This window comes from Solanum stenotomum, chromosome 7, assembly GCF_019186545.1.
Source record: "Solanum stenotomum isolate F172 chromosome 7, ASM1918654v1, whole genome shotgun sequence".
NCBI lineage: Eukaryota > Viridiplantae > Streptophyta > Magnoliopsida > Solanales > Solanaceae > Solanum > Solanum stenotomum.
Window position 1 is genome coordinate 8,634,094 of NC_064288.1, and position 16,684 is coordinate 8,650,777.

The 16,684-nt window shown below is 35.3% G+C and overlaps 3 protein-coding genes across 4 annotated transcripts; 1 reads left to right on the forward strand and 2 right to left on the reverse strand.

The window, feature by feature from the left end:
- The first annotated feature begins 7,317 nt into the window (after window positions 1-7,317).
- Window positions 7,318-8,993, forward strand: LOC125870171 (photosystem II reaction center Psb28 protein). 2 transcript variants are annotated; one of them, XM_049550515.1, is made up of 2 exons: window positions 7,318-7,516; window positions 8,382-8,993. In XM_049550515.1, exons 1-2 carry the CDS (start codon window positions 7,444-7,446, stop codon window positions 8,849-8,851), a joined length of 543 nt encoding a protein of 180 aa, XP_049406472.1. In that variant the 5' UTR covers window positions 7,318-7,443; the 3' UTR covers window positions 8,852-8,993. The 2 variants fall into 2 exon arrangements, with proteins under 2 accessions (XP_049406472.1, XP_049406473.1); XM_049550516.1 differs by having other exon boundaries at window positions 7,346-7,516; window positions 8,388-8,993.
- Window positions 8,994-9,016: 23 nt separating this feature from the next.
- LOC125870153 (subtilisin-like protease SBT1.2) lies at window positions 9,017-11,604 on the reverse strand. Its single transcript, XM_049550495.1, has one exon. It carries the CDS (start codon window positions 11,568-11,570, stop codon window positions 9,258-9,260), a length of 2,313 nt encoding a protein of 770 aa, XP_049406452.1. The 5' UTR covers window positions 11,571-11,604; the 3' UTR covers window positions 9,017-9,257.
- A 2,518-nt stretch (window positions 11,605-14,122) lies between these two features.
- On the reverse strand, window positions 14,123-16,339 carry LOC125870156 (xyloglucan galactosyltransferase KATAMARI1 homolog). The gene has a single exon (XM_049550501.1). It carries the CDS (start codon window positions 16,259-16,261, stop codon window positions 14,435-14,437), a length of 1,827 nt encoding a protein of 608 aa, XP_049406458.1. The 5' UTR covers window positions 16,262-16,339; the 3' UTR covers window positions 14,123-14,434.
- Window positions 16,340-16,684: the final 345 nt, after the last annotated feature.

Sequence of the window (16,684 nt, forward strand, 5' to 3'; positions counted from 1 at the left end):
ATTAAAATAACTAAAAAATTGAAGGCGTAATTGTTCTTTAGTTTACAAGTTTGTTTTTTCAAAGTTTATTTATTTATTTATTTGTCAAAAATAATCATTATTTTAAAAAATATATTTTTTTTTGCTAGATTTTTATCTAGAATCATTGAAACGATATCATTGTTTGGCACACTTGATTTTAAAAAAATTTCATTTTCATGATGTTATATATTTTAGATATCAAATTATAATTGGAAGCACCACTAATCATATGTATAATGTATGTTATGATTGTAACTATTATGTGCTTTCATATAATTTTGTTAAGCATGTTAAAAACTTAATATATTGACATAATTTTAAGTTTGATTTAGATTGAAAAGAAACAAATTATAAAAAAAAAAAAAAGAAGAAGAAAAAAGGTTATCTCACGGCCCTTTTAGCGTTGGGTTGGGTTGACCATTTCAAGGTCCTAAATGAAAGATCAATTCATTCTAGCCCATCAAATTTCTTGGCTCATGAGGCTTAGACTGAACTAATCCATTTTGACAACTTTACTCATATCCCGTTAACAAACTTTCAAGTCTAAATATATCCCTATTTTAAAACCTATTATTTCTATTGTTGAGATGGACTTCATCTTGAATAAAAAAAGAATATCGGAGCAGCTAATAAAATAATACAAAAGTAAAGAATACATAGAAAATAATAAGAAAAACACAACATAACATACCAAAGAGGGACAACAACCAACAACAATATGAGTCTAACATATTTTCATAGAAGAAGTAGAAATAAGTACAATATCCACAATACGCTCCATTGGCTCTAACATAATCTATATACACAATCGACAGAGCAAATTACACCACAAGGACCCAAGCTAAGATCATCAATATCAAAGGGTGAATTTATGTGTTAATATCTGAGTTTTATAGTTCTCCATTAAAACAAGTGAAGTTTTTTGAAGAAGAGGATATTATAAACCCTCCACCGACCTAGGGCCCACTTCACTATTTACTTGTGCAGTCTTGTAAAAATTTGAATATCTTTCTATACTAAAGTCATATGTGACTAAATGATTTAATATCATGGAAACTAGACTTGTAGATCTTCAAATTGATAGGTAGTGATCCCTTTAACTCTTTATAGATTGAGAGAAAAGTTTTGAGACATCTGACCCAAAATTTAAAGAATTTAAGAAAGTAATTTACAATAACTTTCGCCAACTTTTGTTTAACAACTTGCTTGATTTCAAAACATAACATACAATCATTGTGTGATTCAATATATCTTATATCACATCCTTCTTAGCATACTACACGCTCTTTGAGTGTGTTTGCATTGACTTATTTAAAGTAACTCTTTTGATTTTAAGCTTTTTATTTTTATTTTTGGAAGTGTTTGAGAAAGATAAAAAGTGTGTTTTAAGCACTTACTTTTAGACAAAAATGTATAAAAATAAGCTAAAAGTCAGAAGTTAGGTATGACCAACTTATGATTGTTAGCTTATAAGCTACTTTAAAAAGTCAATCCAAACACCCTTTTAATCTTGTCCTGAAGGTACAAATTAATTTGAATATTTCAAATGAGTGGGGTGTTACATCCTCTACCCCCTTTTGAACATTCATCCTCGAATGAAAATCAAAGTCACATGAATAAGTTTTCAGGGGTTGCTAGAATTTTGACAGAATTTCCTTTGTAAACAGGACTTCCCAGAAACTTGAAAGGCAGAAATGTCCAACCCAAATGCTCAGAGGACGATACAACATACTAATAAGATGTAGCTCAATAAATAAATATTTGAATCAAATCATCATAATTGTAATAAAAAGTTTTAACTGAAGAGGGTAGCTCACCCCAAGCTGCATATCTAGGCTGGCATACTTTCATAATGGTGCTTTGAACAAGTAAGGATATCACCTCATAACCTTCTTGGATTTTCTCGACATTCTTGTTCCTTCACAAAAACTTCTATGGAAACCACATCTTTGATCCTCAATCTACGGACTGACTGATCTAGTATCGCAACTGGAGTCTCTTCGTATAACAACTCATCTAAGATTTGGACATCCTCAACTAGTTCAATATAAGAAGGGTCTTCTATGCATTTTTGCGGCATCATATATGAAAGATTGGATGGACATACTTTAGTTCCTGTCAAGTTCCGAGCATATACTCTAGACGTGGCTGATACTCAGAATCATTTTGGATCTCAAATAAACCTTTGATCCAACTTATTACTCCCTCTGTCCCAATTTATATGACACCTTTTATTATTTGAGAGTCAAACAATTTAAATTTGACTGAAAATTTGCGCATGAAATCTTCAATATTTTTGAAATGAAATTTATATAGTTGTAAACTACGTAAAAAGTACTATGAGTCACAATAATTGATAATTCAAAATGTTTAAAAGATCTATGAAAAACTTTACGGTCAAAGAGAGACTTGTTTGAATCTTGAAATCCGAAAGGTGATATAAAATGGGACGGAGGGAGTACTAAACTAAAAACTATAACAACTATGCGAAACATTTTAAAAGATGAGCATATATCTGATTGAGAAAATATAACTCGATAGTTTTATAAATAGGCGAAATGGTATGGTGGACCTTATACTTGTATCAATTTGTATTCTGAGCCCTTTTACTTACACTTTTGTCATCTGGACCCTCAAACTCAATAAAACACAATTTAACAAGCCCCTCTGACCATTGACCAGGTTTATGTGGCAGTAAGATGTCTGAGTTGGCAAAAGTGTGTAACTACACGCTTATTAAGGCGAGTGAGGAGCATTTTTACTTAAAAAAAATTTAAAATTATAAAAAAAAATAAAAATTTAAACCATAAATTAAAAAACTCTTTCTTCTTCACCCATTACACCTCATTTTTAGCCATATTCATTCCCTGCCCAACCCTTTTTTTCTTTTTTACCACACTTATTTTTCGGCTAGATCTGGTGTGTTGGCTTAGGTTGTTGGTTTTGTGAGATTGGAGAAGGAAAGGAAAATGGTCGTGACGTGTGGTAGAGATGAAGGCAGGTAAAGGAAGGAATATGAGTGGTTTCGCCGGCAACAATGGCGACGACGGCGATGGTTTAGGCCATGAAACAATAGGAAGGGGGAGAAACTATAATGGGTAGATTTCGACGAGTTTCACGGCAGAGGTTGGTGTGAAATTGTATTTGTAAGCAATTTGGGGTGTGATGATTACGAAAAGTTTGGCCAGATCTAGTTATGTGGTGGTTTAGGTTGTTGTTACTGTGGAGGTTGAAGGAGGAAAGAAAAATAGTGATGGTGTGCAGTGGAGATGAAGATGGGTGAGGGAGAAAGTATATGTGATTTCGCCGGCAAAAATGGCGACAACGCCGGCGATGGTTTCTTTTGGTCGTGAAATAGGGAGAATTAGAAATGCCAATAATAAATTAAAATGTTATTATTTTACATTTTATTAAATAATTTTAAAAAATAGTTATGAAATAATTATGATGTGGCATTAATATATCTGACGTGGATATGACATGTCAATTATATAAAGGAGAGTGAGCTACACACATGGTTGGAGGGGCTTAAAAGTCTCATTTTAATTGAGTTTAAGGGTCCATATGACAAAGGTGTAAGTAGAAGGGTTCAGAATACAAACTGATACAAGTATAAGGGTTCACCAGACCATTTCGCCTTATAAATATGAAGCCTTAATGATAATAAAGAAGATGTTTGTAAACAACTAAGACTATAATTTCACTGAATAACTAGTTCAATCGCTCTGAGGAAGTACTATAACTTGAATCAATATCTCTAATAGGGCGATATCAGGCCTTCTGTGCGATATCGATCTTCTGTTTATGGTAAGCAGTCTGCCTTTCCCCTTACTAGAATCACCTATGAAGCCTCTAATGTACTTAAGATAGGTGTCGGGAGACCCATAACTATTTGAATAATCTACTAGAAAAAAATTAATAATCAATAAATGAGCTAGATAAACTGGAGCCCTCCGAAAGTAAGAAGGTCTCACCAATGTGGCAGGAAAAAGATCCCAATGAAGTGTTTGGTGCCGATCCTAAATACTTGAATCGACATTATTTTAAAATACAACACCAAATGGAGGTAGTACATAGAACGTACAATATATAAAATAGCTGAATGAAACAACTTACTAAACTAAATATACTGAGTTGAAGGAGTAACTCTTAATATAGATTGAAATATAGTCAATGAAATAGTAAAACATGCAGATTTTCTTTAAAAAACAAACTTTACAACTAAAAATATGCAAATATAGCAATTTCTAAAAATAACATAACTTTACTTTTCGTAGAAAGTTTCTCTAAGTGACAACCATCACGTGAGCCTCATGCTGACACGTCATCTTGACGTCACTTTATACCTTGCTAGGGTAAATAACAAACTTAACAAATGAATCAAATCTACATGCCCTTACCAATGGCTTTCTAAGGAGTAATATGAATCAACGACACTATTCTATCCTATGGTAACGACGTAGTTCTGTCGTTCAAATTATCTGATACCTTACTCAACTCAGTGCTCAATACTACTCCCTAAACAAGCATTGTGCTCAATAACTATATATAAAGATGTCCCACTTTAAAAAAAAGTATCCCACTTTAAGGGGAAAACTAAAAGTCTTATACTTCAAGTCTATGCTCAATAATATTTCATTATAATGAACTAAACTTTAAAACTTAGACTATGCTGAAAAATCTAACTATGCTTTCTTAAATCCGAGACATGCTTTCCTTAAAACTGAACATACTTTCTTTTAAAAAACTGCTTACACTTTTTTTTTTTAAAAAAATATTCATCTTGATACAAAATACAAGTTCTTGAAACTCTTTTTAAAATACTTTCTTAAAACTTGTAATAATTTTACACATGAAAACAATGCGTAGGAATCAATATTACAAGGTTTTCAAATTATTTTTATTAAGAATGGTCATGTGATAGAATAACATGGCCAGTGGCGGATCCAGGATTTCTGTGGAGGGGGTTCGAAATATAAAGAAGTAAACATGTGAAAATTACAAGATAAAAAACTGAGCGAGATAGGAGGAAACTAGTAATCTGAATCCAATAAGTTTAACTTGCCTTGTCATGTCGCGTTTAATTTTTTTTACTTTTACCCTTTTTCATCAAGGTTTTTTAAAAAAATATTTCTTGTGCTTTTTTTCTCTTTTATATTGCAGTGTTCTACTCTATTTTTTGAATTTTTTTAAAATACAACCACTAAGATATTATAATATATATTCATAAGATAAATAATTGACATCGTCGATTTTTTAGTTCATTTAATTCAATTTACTAGGTTGATCATTCGTGAAAAAGATAAATGATGAATAGAACAAATAAGTTTAGTTTAGTTTTCATCTTTTTAAAATCGAACTGAAAAATAATAAGAAAGAAATACTATAAAATTAAGGGCGGAAAATCAATTAATTAGATTTTATTAAAAGATTATACACGATTTTTAAATTTCTTCATTCAATTAACTTTAATTTAATTTATTTTATATAATATTTTTTGTAAATCAATTTCAAATTTAATAATAATTCATCGTTAGTACATGAAAAGAGACTTATGTAGAAATAAAATGAGAAGTATAAATAAGAAGAATAAAAGACAAAAATATCTAAAATATATAAATTAAAACAAAGATAAATTGAGAAAAAGAAATAGCATAGAGAGAAAAATAATGATAACAAAAATAATAAAGTTTTACATTGAACCAAAAACAATGAGGCATTTCATTGAGTTGGGATTTGAGCCCAAAACGAGAGCCCATTCAACCTTCCAAAAACAATGAAATAGAGTTGGATTTGAGCCCAAAGCAAGAGCCCATTCAAAGAAAAAAAAACCCAAATGGGAAAATGTTGCAGCGAGTGGGAATCAAACCCAGACCCTTTCAATTAGAGTTGAACTCCTGAACCACTGAACCATGCTTCTCTTTATATTTGAGGGGGTTCATTTTAATATATGTACTCATAAAATCAGAAATAGACCTTATATATACAGTGTAATTTTTCGACGAGGGGGTTCGGGTGAACCCCCTGACCTCCACGTGGGTCCGCCCTTGAACATGGCCCTAAATCAATCAAGGATCATCAATAATGTATAATGATTTCAATTATAGGATCAACAATGAGTACATTGGAAATAGAAGAAATCAAAATCAAGGACTTTAGGGGTAAAATCTTAACTTTGATCGTTCTAACTAAAATTATAGATCGTGAGAAAAAACTTAGTTCCTCACAGTGATAGCCGTACATACTTGAAAGAACAAGAGTTCTTGAGAGGAACTTGATGGAGAAGCTTGAAATCCTAAGTTTTGCTCTTCTTGAGTCTTTCTCAAAGTTTTGGGAGAAGAATAAGAGAATACCGTGATATACTCTCCAAATAGATGCTAAAATATCGAGATTTAGACTTAGAAAAAATAAGAAAAAGACCTAAATAACCTCGAAAAAACTCATGATGGGTCGAGTCCATGAGGACCATCCACGACTCGATGGACTCCTTTTGTGGAACTCAGGTGATTCTACCCACTTTCAAATTCTCATCCATGAATTCATTTTCACATCTCATAGAGAGAATTCTTAAATTGAGGCTGATTAACGACTTTCAAGATCGAGTTCATGAGGATCTTCTACTACTCGTGGAACTCAGACTAAATGTTACCTCTCTGATCTCATAGACCTCATTCATGGCTCGTTGATGCTGGTCGTGGAAATTCGATATTGAAATTTTAGGTTGGGTGTGCTAAGTGCTAAGTATTCATAGGTTCGAAATCTGAGGTCTTACAATATCTCCAATTTGAAATCATCCATCCTCGAATGATGGGCAAGCTAGGGTAGCTAACTCAACTAACTTCTCCGAACTTAATTTTTATTGAGGTCATAACCTTAAGAAGGAAGACACAAGCACTAACATTTTGAGACACACACATATGTACTGAATCTAAAATGAGAGAAGTACTCTAACCTTCAGTATCTTCATCACGAGGAACGAACAAGTGACAATATCTAGCTTTTGATGCTCAACTTTCACATACTAGCGATAGGGACATTGGGCCCACAAACTCAATAATGTTTTTTTTTCATCCCGCTCCATCAATAGATATCCTTTATATCGTGGCACATCTCTATCGACCCAGGGTGAATAGAATAACTTATGCAACATCTATCAATTTACTAAGACTTGTGAACAATTTAATAAGACATTCTTATTGGGCTAATATAAAAATCAAGCCCATGTTTTTGAGAAAATTTTCAGCCCAATTCCAATGTAGAAAAAGTTGGCGGGAGTGTATTGTGATGGTGGTTGGCTAAAAAATAAACCGTATGGGTAAGCTAATCTAAACAAGTGAATGGCTGTCATTGTTACAACCAGACAGAACACATTCATCATCTGTTTTTAGTCTATTCTCTCTCCTCCATACTACATTCTCTCTAATGGCGACTCTTCAATCTCTTGCATTTTCTCCTGCACTTTCTCACACTTCGCATCATCCTCGCTCTCTTCTCGGTATGTAAACAAAATCTGTTAATGCAACTTTACTCTCTTTTTTAACTTGATTTATGAGTAATTTTGTCAGATGTGTATCGGAACTCGAAATGTAGTACACTTACTATCTAGTGGTATCAGTGAGAGTCTTCGACATAGTAGATGTGGGTTCAATTCCCATTATCTTCCTTACTGATCTTCCAATATAATACACCTGTTTTCAAAAAAACTATTTCCTTTGATTTGATACGGAATTTAAGAAATAAACAAATACTTTTGAAACTTGTGATATGAAATAAGTCATGTGTGTGTTGCTATAAATCATTTTATTAAGATTAAGGGTAAAATTAATATTTTTAAATTAAATTGTTACTAAATATAAAATGTAATTTTACATAAATCTCATAGTGTTAAGAATTGATTATATCATATCTCTATTTTTTTTTCCAAATTACAAAAATTCCTTAAAATTTAAGGATTTCGGATACATCATCAATGTCCCAATACATAGCGTCCCGGATTTGGATACATCAGTCAATATCCCAATATATTGCGTCCCCATTTTGGATACATCACTCAACGATACATCACATCCAATACATTACCTTTATTGATACAAGATACACCTGTATCGATACATTGCTCCCGATACATCGTGTAAGAATGATGTATCCGAGAATAGGAAAGTAGAGATTTTTGTAATTTTTTCAATTGTCAGAGAATTTTAGAGAATATGGTAAAATAAGTTGTATATCTAGGTAATTTTTCGAATATAGAAATGTGTCATTTTTTTAAAACTGATTGAAAAATTGGGAAGGAGGGAGTAGTATATTAGGGAACACAGTTAATCAAAATAGATAATTGTTGTTTGTGTCATGTACTGTAGGAATAGCATCAAGGATAGTTCATCAAAGTGCAGGTTCTTCATTCAATGGCCAACGATTGTGCCTATCCCGTTCGCGTTTCACTACCAATATCAAAAACCAGAAAGTGTCTAGACTATGTATAATGATGGTTCAACCAAAAATTCAGTTCATACAAGGAACTGATGAGCAAACAATACCAGATGTGAAATTAACAAAGTCAAGGGATGGGACTAATGGTATGGCTATATTCAGGTTTGATCAACCCTCCGTATTTGATTCATCTGGTGAAGTAGGGGATATCACTGGATTCTACATGATTGACGAAGAAGGGGTTCTAACGTCAGTTGATGTCAATGCTAAGTTTGTTAATGGAAAGCCTGCAGGAATTGAAGCTAAGTATATTATGCGGACTCCACGAGACTGGGACAGGTTCATGAGATTTATGGAGCGATATGCTAATTCAAATGGCTTGCAGTTTGTTAAAAGTTGAGATTATATTGTATGTTTTCTTTTGCCTCGCCAATATCTTGAATTTTTTGTCTGTCATACTGGTTTATGAGTAATTTAGTTCAAAAGGTGTAAACTTGAGAAAATTCCTCACTCCATTTACAGTTAGATGTTACTTTTGTTCATTTGTGATGGTTCACTTCCAAGTTCAGGCGCAATCTCGTGCTTTGTCTAATCTATTTATACATATTAATACTTCTTAACATTGTGGAGACACATCTACTTACTAAAACACAAATCATTTCAATGATTATCGATCATTTCTTCTTTGTGGAAAGATAAAGTGTATCTGCTCTAACATCAATTTATAATGTGATGTGAAATTCCTAATTGGAAATTTTGAACTAAGACAATGGAATATATGGTGCTTGTGATAGTGGTGATAGTGATCACTTCATTGATGCCCATGTGACGGAAATAGGACTTTTAACTTTCGTGGCTTTGTTTCCTACATTGAACCATGTCAATTTCCCCTCTGCAAAGCTCATCCTTTTAGACTCGATTTTCTTTCGTGATATAAACCAAACTCTATAGCTTAAGCTTTGGTTCGCATGTTTAAATATCAGACGACGTGGCTTCACTCTCACTTTGACTCCCTCAGGTGCCTCAATGTCAACTGAGTAAATAGAGTTAGGGTTCCCCACATTTGTTACTCTCCTCTTGATCATCTTTCTAGTCATTCCTGCTCTGAAAGTTATTGAAATTGAGGGGTAATTTAGGCTGAAACCCCTGTTGTTCTGTAAAATGTCATGGCAGCTGACATTCCTATGAGTAATGCTGAAGACTTCAGAATTTCTGTATCCGATAGTGCAAAGATGAGTGATATATTCATCAACCTGGATGTCATATATCAATCCAGGATCGATGGCTCTTCCAGGGTTCACGTGTCCAGCTCCAGCTGCAAAAAGTTTAGCTGGTACATCTCCATCCATGATTGGTTTTCCCATATGATCAGCCGTATCTGCAGTGGTCACTAATGCGGATCTTATTGCTGCTGGAGTCCATTTAGGATGAGCTGAATGGAGCAATGCGGCAATTCCACTTACATGAGGACATGCCATTGAAGTCCCTGACATAACAGTGAAATTTACTCTTCGTGAATCCTCGGGAAGACCACTGGGGCCTAAGTTTTGTGGCCAAGCGGCAATTATGTTTACCCCTGGAGCAATCAAATCAGGTTTGAGAATTGAAGGATCAGTATAGCTTGGCCCCCTTGACGAAAACTGAGCTACTGCTGGTGCTCTAGACTTTCCTACTACCGTTCCTCCAAATATGAATCGAGCTGTTGGTCTTTTTGTTGAGTTCAGGTAGTTTTGTAATTGAATTGATTCATCGAAGCCAATCAACGTTGCTGGGAGGACATGGACATCAACGGAATCTTCCTCCATATTTATTGCTGTATTTACTAAGATCATGGCAGCACCACCTGCCTCCTTCACAACCTGGCCTTTTTCTGCCCTTCCATTGACTCCCCTATCACACACAACCATTTTCCCCTGGACTCGTGCTCTTGATAGCGATCCTCTCAAGCAAAATTCACTTCCCTTGTCCTTATCCTTTACATAAACAACCTCAAGATTCTTCCGAGAGCTAGGAGCTTTCTTCCCAGGGTACAAGGATTCTCCGTACAGGAACTTTCCGTTGCCTAACTGAACTGACGCTGGAAATCTCCTGTCAAGTGTGCTAGCACCAATAGTGGCAATCCAAGGAGCACCGTTGGCTACTGAACTTTGGATTGGTCCATTATTCCCTGCTGCACATATAACTGAAATTCCATGCTCCATGGCTCGGAAACTTCCAATGGCAATAGTATCATCATAAAGTGGAATAGGGAAGCCACCAAGTGAGAGTGACAATATGTCTACTCCATCTCTGATGGCTACATCCATTGCTGCAAGTATATCAGAGCTGTAACAACCACTGAACCAGCAGACTTTATATATCGCAATGTGGGCACCCGGGGCCATCCCTCGAGCCTCCCCTGCTCCATTTCCGAGCACACCAGCCATTGGAACTACAGCTCCTCCAGCAGTGGATGCTGTATGTGTACCATGGCCATGGGAATCCCGTGGCGACACATATTCCTCCACTGCATCTGGTGATGATGTCATTGAAGCCACACGATGTCCTTTGCTGAAAAACCTTGCACCAATAAGCTTGCGATTACAACTAGAAGAATTAAAATCCTGTCCTCCTTGGCAGATACCCCTCCACTTCTGTGGAGCAGGTGGCATCCCATGATCATCAAAACTTGGACTTTCTGGCCAAACTCCAGTATCCAACACTCCAATGATCGCCCCTCGACCAAATCCAGACTTCAACCAAGCTCCTTCTCTCGTCGTACTTAATCCCAAGAACTTGTAAGAATAAGTAGTCTGAATTTCAAGCCTCCTCTCAGCACGTATCGATAACACATCACTAGATTCCCTTAACAACTCAACCTCATCTTCAGTGAGTCGAGCTGCAAAACCTTCCATTGCAGAATGGTATGAGTACAAAAGACGAGAAGACGAGTCTTGTTCTCCAGAGGAAACTGCTTTTGCAAGGAAAGAAAGGTGCCATTGTAGTTTAGAGCTAAAAGGGGGTCTTGTTGCTCCATGTGGATGCAACTGAACTATGTAAGTTTGCAAATCTTGAGCTTGTATGCAAACAAAACATAGTAAAAGACATAGAAAGGAGAATAAATGAGTACTCGATCCCATCGAAAGTGTATTTGTTTTTCGAAGAATGCATATTTGTTGGAAGAATGAATGGGGTATTTGAAGAGAATTGAAAATATGGGTGTTGAAGAAGAAACTTGTGAAATTTATGAGCTCTTCCTCACGAGTATCATTAAAAGTGAGGAGCTGATGGTTTTGCTAAGATTTTCACGAGATATTGTGTTAATATTTGAAGAAACATTCTTTGAAGTTTCACTTTTTTGTTCATTTAATAGATTCATGATTTGTTACACAAGAAAGAGACCATTTATGCTCAGGCGCCAAACTTCACCATCTTGCTCTGAGTTTCTGCAGCAGCATTCAATTGAGTCACGCCACGCTTAGCTCCTTGCAATGGAATGACGGCTCTATATTCTCGCCCGTTTCTCTACCTGAGATGAAATCCTAAAATTGAAGTTTTGTTTGAACATGTAATTTAGTTTTTTAAGTTGCATTTTTTGTTCATCAGCATAAAATCTCATACGTTATTAAAATTGTCCAATTTTTTAAATACAATTTTACCAAAGTGTAATACACTATCACAAAGAACTTTAATTCAATAAAAGGGTGAAATTCAATATAAGTCAAGTGTACTACACTCAAGTATAATCATCCCACATAGTACAAACAATCATCTTACGTTGAACATGCATTTCTCGATTAGATGAGTGAGAAGACGAACCAACACTAATGGTCATTCGATATGAATCAGGTTAGAAGCACTAATGTAAATTTATTTGGTAAAAATAGATAAGTTAGGCATTGATTTGAAGTAATAATAATACATTTGGTTGGTGAGAGTAATAGCTATATCTGTGATAAATGGTTTAAAGGTTGGTAAGAGTGAAAATATCAACTATAAATTTTGTTTACATGTGAAAATAAATGGTTGGTAGATATAAAACCGTGCTGTTTTGTTCTAAAATATACTAATTAGTCAATTTATGTATTTGAATAATGTAAAATCATGATATGAAATTCCAAATCAAGTATAATATAAACATTATACTTAGAGTGATTCTCAAACCAAGCCCATATTCCTCCTCCTGCCATTTACAATTAAGACCTTTTTCCATCAATCTCAAGAGATGTATGTTTGTATGTATTTTGCGTTAACTTTTCTTGAATCATGTGTGTTAGATATCACATTTACAAATATCAAACTAAATTTCTAAATGAAATTAAAGACCACTACTAAATATATATTTTTTTTTCTTCAAAAGATTGAGAGAGTATCAAATAACCGATACAAACCAACCAAGCATATTAACAAAAACCAAACAATATTCATTTTAGTTCAATTTCGATTTACATTCTTCCAAATCGAACCAAAATTGTAACCAGGATTTGCTCGTATTTATTTACGAAATTTTTACACGACCCATTGTTGTACACTACTATAATATGTAAATTTTATATCCCCAGTGTACAGTGTGTTCATACCAGCTGGATATTTTTTTTTCCACTAAATAGAAATAAAGTGTGATATTTTATAAAACTAATAATTTTTAGTTGTTGCGTGGGTGTTCCCATTGAGTTTCCTATAAACTACAACTAACAATAGGCAAAGTCTACTTTCTTACGTAGTCATTTTGGTAGGCACAAACTCAATAGTATTTGCAACTTGTTTTCACCTTTAGTGCATCGAGGAGTCAACTGAGTTTTGGACCCACATGCCCAATGTCCAGATCGAGTATCAAATGATAGAACTAGAGTCGGGAGCCACATAGATAGGCATGATAGAATGAAAAAAAGGCCTTGGCTTGAGTCCCTATGTCCCGTACCCCTCCCCTTTGGGTAGCTTCCAGGACTCTACCACTACAACTAACTTGCTGACTCTGGAAAACCCGCAGCCACTACTCTTTGGGTGCTAATAAACAACTCCAACATAATTGATCTGCTCCTTTATCCTTCTACGTTACAACTAGGCTCATGTTGCATACAGCAAGCTCAAACTTATGATCTAAGTCTCAAGTTCCTTCACCTTTGTCACTTGAACTAAGTCCTAAAGCTAAGTCCTGAGGCTGGACTATTACTGACATTCATCATCAAAGTTATGCACGTTACCGGAACAGTATTCACATATTTGCCTGCAGAAACAGGTCTGTTCTTGAAAGACAGAACAACTTTAGAAGCAATCGTGTTAGCTAGTCCTCAACACCAACAACTGATCAGGCAGAAAATGCACACACCTTGACAACAGAATAAACACAAACAGTAGAATTGCTTAATATGGAAATGCAGTTAAGTAACAGAGTATAAGGAGAAGAAATAATACTTATTAGTATACACAAATTTTTACATGGGCATCATCATCATATACCCATTGCTTCAGAGCAAACTATTAAAAAAAAATAACAGAACTTCAGCAGAAAAGGTATCCAACAAATCTGAGAAACAACTACAAGAAATTATATGCGCAAATTCTTCTCAATGTGTTTGTAATTCCCACTGCTTGCGATATATCTTATCTCCAACGAGATTGGATGGAAGCCAAAATGAAGCTTTATTTAACCTGGCACTCTGTCCCAACAATTAACAATAGAAGGCATGACTGAAATAACACCAAAATCAAATGACTGAAGTTCCTACCCTGAGTAGACATCATTTGGCGATCAAAAGTATTGGCATGGATTTTATTGTTAATAATGACTAATAAATAACATAGAATCGGAAAAAACAACAACCGCATTTATATTAGAAGCAGGATTATGTATTACTATATGTCCTTCATCTGCACAAAGTTCTTATAATTTCACCAAAACAGGTTTTTATACTCGGATGCTAACTTTCACGTGTAACCAGTAGTTGTCTCATTCTAAGCTCTGTGACGATGGTGGTGGATGTCGAGGAAAAAAACCACATCATTATTGTTGTCCCTGTTCGTTTTTCCAAGAGTTTTTAGCGGCTTCTGCTGATGAATTATCAGATTCTGCACTTCGATCTTTTGGTTTTTCGAAAAAAGGATCCCATTCGTGAGCTGCAAGCTCAGTTTTCCCTTCATCCAGCAATGAATATTTCCAGCTGAGCTCCTCAATATAGTTATCATATTTACGATCTTCAATGATGTCTTTTCTTAGCCTTGTAACTCTATTTATAACTGCATCAACTGTTACATCAAATGCATCTTTGAGAGTCTCCAATTTAGAGCGAGGATCGGCATAAATCAGCCTCGGAATCATACTTATAACAGCCTCCCGCAGTTCCTTCACCTTCTCAGGAGGAATTTGATTTAACATTTCCTCTATGCTTATATTCTTCTTACGAACATCATTCTCAGAAATGAAAACAGAGTAGGCTGAGTAGTTTTTCGGAAGATGCCATGTATACTGTGTGTAGGCAGAAGCAGGATGGAAAAAGACAGGTATACAACCAGCCAACATAGCATCAAAAGCTGACCTTCTCGTATATGAATCACCTTGAGGTTGCAGGCAGAAAAGGGAGCTCTGGAACATCTTCATGATACTGCTGGGAGAGTGACATTTGCTCTCCTCCGATTGACCACACTTCAATAACTTGCACGATTTAGACTCCTTGCACTGGTCAATGATCTGCCCCCTGATTGATTTAGGGTTCCCAGGCCGTGGTCCACCAGCAAAACAAAATAGCCACTTCCTCTCCAGCTTCCTCATCCGGTCCTGCCAAGTGAACACTTCAGCATCCTTTGCTGGATGGAAGTATGTTGGATATGGGATGCCAAAATCATTTGCATTCCATGGACTTGATTCAACCACAAGCATGGACATATTTCTCCCAGCAGGTAAGAAAAGAAGCTTGTTGCCCCAATCCGAATCTGAATCGGACAATCTTCTGAAGTCCCACGTTATCCTACCAGCCACGAGAAAATGATCCTTTCCCCCCATGATATTCCACTCTGGCCTCTTTTGAAGCCAATCAACCAAATCAAGAGAAGCAGCATCCCTCGTAGTTACATTATAACCCCAAAGATACCTTGCAATATCAAACCCTGCATAAAACGGCACAAAAATGGCAGCAGCAAGAGAGGAATCACTCGTGAGGCACTCGTACTGTTTCATCCGATTGCCAAAAATGACATCCACCGCAAACTGATTAGTTGCATACCATCCAGTATTCGAGAACACTCCCTCAGCATTCTCCATTTGTGGCCCAAGCCCAGCATTAGCAGTAAACTTACAAAAATTAGTCCAAGGACTAAGAGTTCTACATTCCTTAAGCATATCTTCATTGAACCTTGGAGGAAGATCATGCACATAAATATACCTTCCACCACATGGATCACTTTTATTCTCTACCGTTCTCAATGCTCTCATAAACGAGTAACTCTCAGGATCTCTCCGAGAGCTATTATCGCTAATCACCGGCCTAACCACCGCCGGTGGTGGTTGTACATTCTTTTCGAGTGGTTTGGACTTCACTACTAACTCATTATTATCCATTTCAACTTTAGCATTACGTATAGTAGCACGATTCAGGGGATTTGGATTTGATTGAGGGGTGATGATAATTGATTGTTTATTGAGGGAAAGTGGATCCAAATTAGGTGAATCATGAACATGATTACCCCCAAGAATCACAAAATGAAAATACAACACTAAAAACCAAAACAAACCTGACAATGAAGCTAACAAGCAAACCCTAGGATGATGATTTTTTCCTTGCCCTTTCTCCATTGAATCATCAAACGATTGGGACGTCGGAGAACGGCGTCTCATCAGATTATAACCAACATGAATAAACCACCAAAAATCTCTAAAGATACAATCTTTATAACAACCTTAAAAACCCAGAAAAATATTGCTAATTTCAACACAACCCTAAAACCCAAGTCTTTAAAAAAGCTCAAAAGTAGATGTATCTATTTATCTTGATTTTCCAAGAAAAGAAAAAGGGGTTAGTCATAAACTATGATAGAACAAAAAAGAGTGAAATGCGGAGGATTTAGCACGTCATGAAATGGAGAAAATCAAGACCATAACTGAAGAAGCAGAGAGAAATCAGGAAATTTAAGCTAAAAGAAGGTTCCAGTAAAATTTAACAGCACAGAAATAGGTGGAAGGAGATTGATGAAGAACAAGTTATAGGTAAAGATAAAAAAAAAAAAAACGAATTTTGTGGGTATTAACTAACTGTTATTA